This window comes from Chelonia mydas, chromosome 8 (assembly GCF_015237465.2).
Source record: "Chelonia mydas isolate rCheMyd1 chromosome 8, rCheMyd1.pri.v2, whole genome shotgun sequence".
Lineage (NCBI taxonomy): Eukaryota > Metazoa > Chordata > Testudines > Cheloniidae > Chelonia > Chelonia mydas.
Window position 1 is genome coordinate 81,580,472 of NC_057854.1, and position 12,267 is coordinate 81,592,738.

Consider the following 12,267-nt stretch of genomic DNA (forward strand, 5'->3'; position numbering starts at 1 on the left):
ACATTAACCCCGTATGTGGATGTGAGCCAGCATTTACTTCCACAAAACAGCAGAGTATGAGAAAATGTGATCAAGATACAGGTTTCAGATTGGAAACGGATACACTTATGTTAATTATTTTGGACCCAATCTTCAGCTTCTGCCAAGGAGTAATCGGTGGCGTTCAGGATAGGGGGAAACACAGGGGTGTCCTTTGTACCCTCCCAACCCTGGACCATCGGGGCACTGGTCTAGAACCCAGGATCAATTAGAGAAGGCTGCTCTAACTTTATACCTGCTACCAATATCCCCAGGGGCCTGTTACAGCAGTTGGAGATTGCCAAGGCCCAGGGATGCCTTGGCCATGCTGCCTGCACCAGCTGCAAGGATAATGAAGGGGTGTCAGCACAGGAGCCACAAGAGCAGCTCTATGCAGACAAGGACCCCTTAGTCAGGGAGAATCCTTCAGTGGATGGCTGAGATAATATTAGGGATGCTGCGTGCTTGCAAAGCTATGCAAAGCAGTCTCAGCACAACCAAGAACTGGGCCTTTGAATACAGCTTGCTCACTGAGATATTTGTTCAGATGTCACAGCCTCAAGGCATATTCACAACAATGGAGAATATTACAGCCTAGAATCAAATCAATTCAAAAACACTTCTGCTTTTATTGGCTCATGTCTTTTTCTTAAATTGCCAGCTGATATTAACTGTAACTTTGTGATCCATCCAATACTCAAGTCACTGTTTTCCCAAGCACCACAGAGAAAATACTATTGTCACATTTGGAAGGATTCGAAAACCCCTATAAACTTTCCACTTAGAGGGATGTAAAACAACATATGCAACAGTGCCTGACCAAGGTAACAGAAGCATAAAACCACTAGCAGAGGATCTCTACCTGTGAGTCAGGACTGGAGCCTGTAAATCTGTCTGATCAAAACCATGTGAGCTTCTCCTGATTTCAAGTTTTCTTAACATGAAACTCCTCCCAAGTTCACTGATGTTTATGAACTTTTGGCAAACCAGAGCTGACTTATGTGAAGATGTGACAAGTTATGAGTAAACTTGGATCACTCTGGGTGAAAATAATTGAATCAGTAGTTTTGACTGAATTTTACTTTGAGTTTGAATGTGCATTCAAACGTCCTGGCGAACTGAAATTCCTGAGATTTTCACAGCGCTCGTTGAGATTCCCCCCTGATTCCCAGGGGTTATTAACCCTGTTTAAACTAAACGGTTCCATGGGGAGGAGAGAATAAACCAAAACGTTGCTGCTAAGTGAAATTTTAAAAAATGAGTTATTCAAAGAGCAGAAATAGCATCTCAAAAATATCTAATTAGAGGTTTAACTAATTTTTTTTTAAAAAGTGACCATAGAGCTGAAACACCCATGAGAAATTTCAGCCCAGTCAGTGAGATTTTTCAGAACAAGACCTTGTAATAAAAGTGCTTCCTCAATGGTAATCATAATGTCAGTGCCCCCATGGTACATTATATATATTATTCTCATGAAAGCAACTTCTTCTGCTCAGATACATGTGATATTATGAAATCTGAAATTTCTGAGAGGAATTATCATAACTTTAGTAGTAGGTGTGTTACTTTCACAATAGCTTGAGGCTGACCTATAGTGTCTGTAGAGCTGAATTACCTTACTACGGTATGTTAAATGGTAGTGCAAGATGTAGAACCAAATCCTTCTTGATTTTCTCAAGTCCCACTAAGGTTCTTGCATGTGTGAGGCTGAGTCCTGCCTCATTCCCTGCACACCTTAGCAGTAAATAAAACAAGGACTCCTCATACACTGAGTACTTTCATTTCATTTTTCACTGTGAGACTAATTTAGCCATGTGTGCACTCACAGTATATGGTTTCCTTTCAATAAGTCCTTTATGGCTGTCATAAAAATAAAGGGAAGGGTAAACCCCTTTGAAATCCCTCCTGGCCAGGGGAAAGCTCCTCTCACCTGTAAAGGGTTAAGAAGCTAAAGGTAACCTCGCTGGCACCTGACAAAATGACCAATGAGGAGACAAGATACTTTCAAAAGCTGGGAGGAGGGAGAGAAACAAAGGGTCTGTGTGTCTGTCTATATTCTGTCTTTGCCGGGGATAGACCAGGAATGGAGTCTTAGAACTTTTAGTAAGTAATCTAGCTAGGTACGTGTTAGATTATGATTTCTTTAAATGGCTGAGAAAAGAATTGTGCTGAATAGAATAACTATTTCTGTCTGTGTATCTTTTTTGTAACTTAAGGTTTTGCCTAGAGGGGTTCTCTATGTTTTGAATCTAATTACCCTGTAAGGTATCTACCATCCTGATTTTACAGGGGGGATTTCTTATTTCTAATTACTTCTATTTTTATTAAAAGTCTTCTTGTAAGAAAACTGAATGCTTTTTCATTGTTCTCAGATCCAAGGGTTTGGGTCTGTGGTCACCTATGCAAATTGGTGAGGCTTTTTATCCAACATTTCCCAGGAAAGGGGGGGTGCAAGTGTTGGGAGGATTGTTCATTGTTCTTAGGATCCAAGGGTCTGGGTCTGTAGTCACCTAGGCAAATTGGTGAGGCTTTTTACCAAACCTTGTCCAGAAAGTGGGGTGCAAGGTTTTGGGAAGTATTCTGGGGGGAAAGACGTGTCCAAACAGCTCTTCCCCAGTAACCAGTATTTGTTTGGTGGTGGTAGCGGCCAATCCAAGGACAAAGGGTGGAATATTTTGTACCTTGGGGAAGTTTTGACCTAAGCTGGTAAAGATAAGCTTAGGAGGTTTTTCATGCAGGTCCCCACATCTGTACCCTAGAGTTCAGAGTGGGGGAGGAACCTTGACAATGGCCTAGTGAGAAAACTCCATGAAGTATGTACTGATGTTTACAGAGTCCAATTTTCCATGGATAATTGCAACAGCAAATCAAACCAGTGTTCGTTAAAACATTAAAAAGGCACTTGTCAGGGAGAGCTGTTTCCATATAATTTTTTTAAGTAAATCTTATTGGTTCACAGAAAGTGTCAGTTTTCCTCTTTTTACCCCAACTGCTTCTTATAATAGCTGCACAGTACAAGGTTGGAAGGATTTTATTCTAAGGGGGAAAGTGTATTTATTCCCTATTCTCCTCACCCTCAAAAGGCCGAGGCATTTTTCCTCAAACTTTGCTAAACAATCCACCTTGAGGCAAAAGCCAAGCCTGGGAAATATCACCCCAAACCATGAACTTCAATAAGTTATAAGAAGTGATTGAAAACGGGGTGTTAGAACAGAAGTCTATTGAAAAGTCAACTATAGTGACCTCTGCTAGAATATATAGATGCATAGCTACTCTGATGTTTTACCCACTTTTTCCTATTTTCTGATATAGTCCCATTCACACTTAACATCTGAGGTGAAGTTTCCTTTGAGTTTCACTTTTGACACCATATAATACTTCTGATGTGCTATGGTAAAAAGGCCTAATGGCCTGTGATGGGATGTTAGATGGGGTGGGATCATAGTTACCCAGGAAAGAATTTTCTGTAGTATCTGGCTGGTGAATCTTGCCCATATGCTCAGGGTTTAGCTGACCGCCATATTTGGGGTGGGAAGCAATTTTCCTCCAGGGCAGATTGGAAGAGGCCCTGGAGGTTTTTCACCTTCCTCTGTAGCATGGGGCATGGGTCACTTGCTGGAGGATTCTCTGCTCCTTGAAGCCTTTAAACCACGATTTGAGGACTTCAATAGCTCAGACATAGGTGCGAGGTTTTTCGCAGGAGTGGGAGAGTAAGATTCTGTGGCCTGCATTGTGCAGGAGGTCAGACTAGATGATCATAATGGTCCCTTCTGACCTTAGTATCTATGAATCTATGACTCTTCCGATCTGCCTGCCATTCTCATTCAACTTTTTATGCACTTTCACTCCTAGACAGCAACCGGCTAACACTTACTGCACACTTAACTGTTTGGAGGCTTCATTGCCACCTAAGTCCTACCCCATAAACCAGCCTAAGTCCAGCTTAATCAAATGACTTTAGAAGTCTGAACTGAATCAACAATTTTTATTTAGCAATGAATAACGCACACTATGATTTGCCCACATCAAAAATATCCAAGCAATATGTGGTTCTGGCCTGTGCCTTTAATAAAAAAGAGAGAAAAATAATTCCCTTTCCTAATACCAATGAGACATTCCAGACAATATATTTCAAGTGGATCACTGCCTTTAGCAGGTGGTTAGTATCCCTTGGTTTTGACTACATGTCTAACACAACCATCCAAAATATTTAAAAGAATCTCTAGAAACCAGTTTCTTTATTGTTTCATTTTAATCAGGTGCCAATTTTAAGTAGGCCACAACCTACCAAAGACAGGAACAGAAACCACATAGATTCTGTTTTTAGACACACTTGCTCTTTTCTTTCCCACAAAATGCCTGTTATTCTCCCTCATAATTAACTAACAGTCATATTGCATCATAAACATACACTGGGTTTGCAGTACTCAGAAAAGACATCCCCCTACTCCAAATAACTTACAGCATAGAATATACAAGACAAAAAACACAAGAGGACAACAAAGATTCTTGGGGAAAGGCCATTTAATTGGGGGAGAGACAGGAAGCAAGTGAAGTCAATAAAGGAGAGTGATGGTACTCAGAGCAGTTGGAAAGGAAAAGAGCTTTCACAGAGTCATGTTGGATAGATTGGTGGGAGAGCAGGTGAGAATCAGGGAGGCTGAAAAGAAAGATACAAAAGTCAAAGAGAGATGACCAGGTACAGAGAAGGGTTTTAGCAGCAGGGATACTGAAGATGGTAGAGATTTTGCTGATAAGATGTTAATGAGATACTATTATGTGAGAAGGAGATAGAGACACAAAGTACTACACTTAGGAGGGGAAAAAAATCATATGCCCAAGTACAAAATGGGGAATAATCAGCAAGGCAATAATACTGCAGAAAAAAATTGTGGGTTATAGTGGATCACAAACGGAATGAGTCAACAGCATGATGCCATTATAAAAAAGGCAAATGTCACCCTGCAATTTATTAATAGGAGTGGCATATGTAACACACAGGAGGTAATTGTTACACTCTGCTTGGCACCGCTGAAGCCTCAGCTGGAGTACTGTTTTGGGCCCCACATATTAAAAAAGATGTGAACAAACTGTAGAAAGTCCAGGGGACAGCAACAAAAATTATATGAGATTTAGAAACATGTCCTATGAGGACATGTTGAAAGAAATGGGGAAGTTCAGTCTCGAGAAGAGAAGGCTGAGGGGGAACATGATAACAGTCTTCAAATATGTAAAAGATTGTTATAAAGATCAATTGTTCTCCATGTCCACTGAAGGTAGGACAAGAAGTAATCAGTTTAGTTTGCAGTAAGGAAGATTTAGGTTAGATATAAGAAAAACTTTCTATTAATAAGGATAGTTAAGTACTGATACAGGTTACCTACAGAAGTTGTGAAATCCCATTAGAGGTTTTTAAGAACAGGTTAAAAAAATACTTATCAGGGACAGTCTAGGTTGTACTTAATTGTGCTTCAGTGTGGCTGGGATGGACTAGATGACTTCTTGAGGTTCCTTCCACATTTCTGTGATTCTATGACATCAGGGCTGAAAGCCTCAGAGAAAGTAAGAAGAGTAGAACTGTCAATTGCGATGAAGAATAGAGGTGGTGGACGGATAAGAAGAATTGGATGGAAGTTTTGGGCAGAGTTGAGATAGTGGTAAGACATCCCAATAGACATGTCAGAGATGTTTAGAGATATGAGACTGGAGAGAGGGGTGGAGGTAAAGGGTTGAAAAGTAGATTTAGGAATAATCTGAATAGAGGCAGAGAGGACTGATGAGGTTGCCTGAAGTGCTGGAGAGGGTACTAAAGGAGCAGAAGAAGGGACCAAATACAGCATCCTGAGACATACTAATAGATAAGCAACATGGAAGGACAGGGTGATTTTCCGTAAGCACTGGAGAAGAGATCCCAAGTTGGAAAGGAAGTCATCTTTGTCATGAACTTTCCATCAATAGTAGAAGAGCTCTTCTGGGATTGGGTTCTATTGACATAAGCTTCCCATCCTCTTCTGTCCAATCTGGTAGTAGGAGCAGTCTTCCATGATCCAACCATCACCAGGATAGAAGAAAGAGTCCCAGGTAGCCCCATGTGTCTGAGACTTCAGCTTTAGAGGAGCAATTCTATAAGTGGCCTTCACTGTCATCATTCAGGGAGGAGTCTCTCTTGCCCCACCAATCAAAGAACAGTTTCCATTCACTCACCAGACACCACACACCAGTGTTAGAATCATTTGTGGAGGCCTTCACTGGCTCATTCATTTTTAAATAAGAAGCAGAGTCTATTGGCTCAGTTTCCATTGTACCCTTAAAATTGTTAAGAACAATGCATTTCCAAACTCAGGGACACATTCTGCACAGACCTGAATGGAACTCTAGTAAAATGGTATATGGGACAGATTTTTAAAGGCACAAATGAGTTACATGCATAATTGCCACTGAAAGCAATTGGGAGTCTAATGGCCCTTTGTGTCTTTGAAAATGTTCCCCTAACACTACCTGCCAAATTGCATTGCCACTGAGTTTAAAGCATTGTACCTATTTAGGTATTTATGTGCACTTAGTCATTCCTGAAACTTTACACTGCACAAGATCCTTAACTGGACAAATATTATGGATTGATCTTATTTGACTCCATTATGTGTTATAATGGATGCTACTTTCTCATTTCTTTTTTAAACCTCTGAATTGTATTCTAAACACAATCACACTGTGAAAGATGTCAGTTTAATGGAGATTGAATAGCAATATTATCTGACATCAAAAGCCCCTGGAGAACAGAACAGGATGGGGGCAGGGGTCAATGATAAAGCTTTTAATCGTTTGTCTGTTGAATAACTATCACACTTGTGGTGATTTGTATTTTTGGCTAATCTGGGATAAGTAATGAGCGAAATTCCTAGTTGAACAGTTACTGGCATTCTCTGAATGAATCCTTTCCTCATATTTCATTTCCATGGGCAACTAATCACATTTATAGTCAATGTATGAAAACGAAATTACATATTGATTGAAAAGATTTGCGACAGCTGATAATCTTTCCACTGCTAAGGAATCTTAGGTGCTTAGAGTTGTGTAATAGTGTAACTAAGATAAAATTCTGTTTTTGCTGCCTCGTTTTTACCACTGGCCCTTGATACTTCTGTTTGACCACTGAAGGAGATATCTTCGTGGTATAAACCAGAGCAATAATACACACTATCCAATAATGCACACAACTACATATACATATTGCATAGAAGAGGAAGGATTTGATAGGGATTAATTACAACAACAAAGCAGAGGAATATAATTTAATCAAATAGCAGTTCTAAATACGTTAATTAAATACTCACCTAGTTCAGTATCTCTTATTCCCATGTACGTTTCAAGAAGGTCATCTACTTTTCTTATTGCTTTTTCTTCAATTTCAGAGTGCTTTATTGAAACAAAACACTTAAGAGTTTAAAATGCTACATCTTGGTTACAAATTTCAAAAATTACAAGATACCCAAATTAATCCAGATTTTGCATTTAGGATCTGATTTATTCCCTTTTTATTATGAATAAATTGCAAGCAAATCCTCTATCTTAATGTTTTGGGTTTTGGTTAAGATTTGCCTTCCATCCCCAACCCAAAAAAGTCAAGGGTGAAATAGTAATACAATACAGTTAGTGAGAAACATCTGACTTCCCGGTGACTCTGCACGAGTAGAACAGAAGATATACATTTCAAATTCCTCCATCTGACAGGTGGATTCAGCATTTTGGGCATGCACATCAATGAAGTGAGAAGCATGTGATTCACTGTCACAGAGCTGGCCCTTTAAGGGGAGTCAGCTACTTAGGCAGTTAGCTAGCCCCAGGCAAAGCTGGGCTGGCTCCTTCCCTTCAGCAGAGCCTGTTGCAGATAGGCAGGGCATCTGACACCTCTTAAAGGGCCAGCCCTGTGACACTTACCTACTTTTTGGCTAAGATATGCATTGCTAGCTTACTATATGGCTGGAAAACAGATGTGACATGCCTTTCACTTCCCTGACAAATGCCAAAAGATTCAGTCATCTTTCATGTTTCGAGTTATCAGTAATAAGATATAATAACTGAAAGCGACGAAGGGTAATGCTGAAAGACGTTTCCTTGGTCAAAGATAATTTAATATTCCTATAAACTCCAGATAAAGGATGCTGATAAATTTATTACTGAAACTTATTATTATTATTACTACCACCTTTAGCACAGAGGAGTCCTATTCATGGACCTATTCATTGTGCTAGGTGCTGAACAAACACAGAACAATCTAATCTCTGAATGATTTAAAGGGTCAGATATTTGCACAGTATACATAAGTATCTGTATTGCAGACTCCAAGCATTCAAAAATCATGAGTCAGACTCTCTAAAAAAAAATCACAATTATCTTAAAAAATAATGTTTATTAAAAGGAATACATTTTGGAAACTTTTTATTTGCCTTACGGGCTTTGAGCTGTTGGGGGTTCATATTTTCTAGATTTTCTCCATAGCCACCGGATTTAGAAACTGTTTCGTTAAAATGCAAGTTGAAATTCTCACATAATCATATGGCTCTAGGAACTGGGGCTTTAAAAGGGCGGTGGGGGAGGAAGGGAGAAATAAATATTGTGAGACCTGTAATAGAATCACGAGAGTTCACAGCATTGATATGTATGCCACAAGAAATATGGCTTTAAATTTATTTCTATAAATATTCCACATTTCCTAATGAGCCACCTTGTTCCATTACTCACTATTTTTATTTCTGACATCAGTACTGAATGTAGCTTTAAACAAACTTTTAGTGACATTTAACAAAGTAAGAAACACTGAGATTTTGCTGTGCTGGAATTTTTCAAGAAAATCCCATTTTGCCACATAAACTTTGCTGAAGGATAAATCTGATGTTTTACATAAATTTAACAGATGCTAAAAGTTTCAAATGCTCTCATTACTACCCCAGTATAAACATACCACTTCCTCCACAGTGGCAGGACCTTTGAATCTCAATCGAAGTGTTTCTCTTCCCTTGGAGATTTTAGCCTCTGATAGAGTTCCACTTTTTAACCTTGGTTCAATCATTTCTAAAAACAAAAGTACAACCGTTAAATGTACCATTTAATTAGAATTAAATAAGTACGCTTTAGCTGACTCAGTAGCTTCAACTTTTAGATCTACTTAAAATCTAGAGCAACTTGAATTTATAATTTACAATATTTTAGATATAATTTGGGCCCCAATTGTGCATTAAGAGTCACTACAGTGGACCGCTCAGCCCTTGTGGAATCCTACTCAAATGCTTTACAAGCACAAAGAAATTACTCTGCAATAAAATTAAGACTCTCCTTTGAAAAATGCATATATGTAGGCATAGTTCATTCTACTATATTTGTGCATATTTGAATAAATTACGTCTCTGTTCTAGAGCAAATCATTATTCATTAAATAGTATTGGGAATTGGTAAAAATCATGCAGTTTTTACTCAGGCAGAATTCTCAGACTTCAGTCCTGCATTGTGGTCCACACTAAGAGGTAGATTCCTGCTCAATAGGTTTAGCTTTCTTCCAGGATTACATTGTTATCCCTTTTGGACCCAAGAGGCTAGTCAAAGTGCAGGGCCTGGGGATGTTGCAGTTGGAAGTATAAATTGGTGGTATCTGCTATTTTCTTTGATGCAATCTTGTTTATTTACAAAGAATGTACAAAGTCCTAATTCTCCAAACTCAGAATCAAGAACAAAAGGAGCAGTTTCTTCGGTTACAGCTCCACGCCTCTGTAGCCAACAGACCCAAGGGATCTCTTTCTAGTTTCTTCCAAGGCCACACTGTGGTCACCAGGTTCTAGTACAGAGGTTCTCAAACTGGGGGTTGGGACCCATCTGGGGGTCGCAAGGTTATTACATGGGGGGTTGTGAGCTGTCAGCCTCCACCCCAAACCCCGCTTTGCCTCCAGCATTTATAATGGTGTTAAATATATAAAAAAGTGTTTTTAATTTACAAGGGAAGGGGGGTCGCACTCAAAGGCTTGCTATGTGAAAGTGGTCATCAGTACAAAAGTTTGAGAACCACTGTTCTAGTACCTCACTCTCTGTTCTGATTTCTCTGTGCTCTGCCTTCCTACCCCCTCCCCCACACTTACCGAAAAAAGCACTTGAGCGGGTTCACACACTTCTTTTTCTTAGGTGTGGGCTTGTGTTTACAATTATGTTAATCGAAGGGCGAGTTCACACCTATCAATCTCAAGGAGGTTTTAACTCAACCCATAACAAGACTTCCTCAGCTTGGAACACCTCCACCCCCAACTCAGCTTTGGTTATCGTCCCAATGAAGCCTAAAATGGCAATATCCAATAACCCATCCCAAACAGAAAGAAAAGAAATAAAAAAAAAATTATACAAGGTTGACTATTTACATATGTACAGTGTTGTCTATCAAGATGTTTTCACATCAGCCCCAAAAGAATTTTATTCCCACCCAAATCTCTTTGGGGTTTTTCTCTTCCCAGGTTTCTTTTCAATCAGCCCCTGAGGAACATCTATTGTTTTTGTGGAATTTGTAAGCTGCGACTGACCCTGCACATTTTGTTTTGATGGGGCATTCACCTCTGTAACAACTTTTCCAGCCTTACCTTCCACAGCTACAACCTCAGATTCAGGAAGCAGCCAAGCTGAAATTTTGTTCCCCTGATATCTTCTCAAATGGTCCTTATAGGTAACTGTGTTTAGTCCTGGGACCCAACTGGTCCCTGTACACCACTTTCTTTATTTGGGTCAGTATTGTACAGGGTGCCTCCCAATGTTTATCCAATTTAGGGCTCCTACCCTACTTTCTTCTAGGATTGTTTATCCAGATCAGGTCCCCTCTTTTTAAAAGTTTCCCCATATGAACTTATATAATACAAACGTTTTATCTTATCAGAGGCTATCAACTTTTCCCTAGCAAAGGTTTGAACTTTTTCAGTTTTTGGATTGTAGGGTTCAAATCCATTTGTTCCTCTTCAGGAACTCCATACAAGAATTTTTCTGCCGTCCTCAGCTTATGCCCAAACATGAGAAATCTTAGGGTACACTGAGAACTCTGAATGACTGCTATCCTATAAACTATCAAAAGGAATGGGATTTTTGCTAGTTCCACTCTGTTTGGTACTGTTCTACAAAAGTAGCCAGCTGAAACCCCCCCAGAGTCCTATTCCATCTTTCCACCATCCCATTAGATCCTGGGTGTGCTGTGGTGGTAAGAATTTTGTGGATCCTTAGAATCTTACAAATCTGTTTAAACACTGGATTCAAAGTTTCTCCCTTGATCTGCGTGTAACTCACTCAGGACTCCAAATCTGGTGCAAAATTCATTCACTAGGACCCCTAATACTGTTACAACTTCTTGATTTCTTATTGGATAAGCCTCAGGCCATTCTGTGAAGCAGTCCGTAGCTACCAGCCACTATTGATTACCAGATACCCCACAAGATACTGCTGCAAAGCAGCTCTCCCAGTTTTAGGGGGCCCTTCTTTATAATGAAAGCATTGTATTTCCTGCACCAATTTTATAAATCCAGCCTTCATTCAACCCAACAGAAATTCTCCCTTGGCTTAGCTAAGGTTTCTGCAATCCCCAAATGACCAGCAGTTTTAAAATCATGACACAACTACAGAACCACCTTTTCTAATGTATCTGGTGCAATTAGCTGGTACCTGTATCCATCACCCACTGGTTTATCTCATCTCCCAGGGGTAATGAGAGCCAGAGAACCAAACTGTAAACCCTGTATATGATGGAAACCACTTCAAGCCAGGGGGTGCGGGAGCACCCCAGCCTCCCTAGTTTCAGCACCTATGTCATCTCCTATACAGTATTTCGTCTTTAAATTCCAAGCTTTCCTACTGTGTCCAGAAAGGTTTTACTGTGATATTATGAATTGACATCACAATTGCCAACTTTCACATGGTAAATAAGCATCCTGACTTTCACAATAAGCCAAAAATCAAGCGAATCCTATTTCAAAACAAGGCCAAAACAAGCCAATCCCTAAGAACTCCAACCCTCTATGTGACTAGATCCCCCCGGCGTGCAGTCTGGGACTGTGATGGGCCTGCTGTGCACCCCTGACTCTCTTCCCCCCCCCCTCCACTTACCCCTGCTTGCCAGGAGCCAATCAAAAAAAAAAAAAAAGCAACAAGCAACGAGCTACAAAACAAGCAACAAGCCAAAAAGCAAATCACAAGCCAATTAAGCCAAAAACAAGCCCAATTTCTGAGTTTTTT

At 39.9% G+C, this 12,267-nt stretch overlaps 1 protein-coding gene across 1 annotated transcript in view; it reads right to left on the reverse strand.

The window, feature by feature from the left end:
* Positions 1–12,267, reverse strand: part of GIPC2 (GIPC PDZ domain containing family member 2) — a 51,357-nt gene that overhangs the window by 3,638 nt on the left and 35,452 nt on the right. Inside the window, exons 4-5 of the mRNA XM_007062585.4 lie at positions 8,981–9,090; positions 7,353–7,434 (exon numbers count right to left, since the gene is read on the reverse strand). Of these exons, the coding sequence (XP_007062647.3) occupies positions 7,353–7,434; positions 8,981–9,090 (192 nt within the window). The remainder of the gene's footprint in view (positions 1–7,352; positions 7,435–8,980; positions 9,091–12,267) is intronic.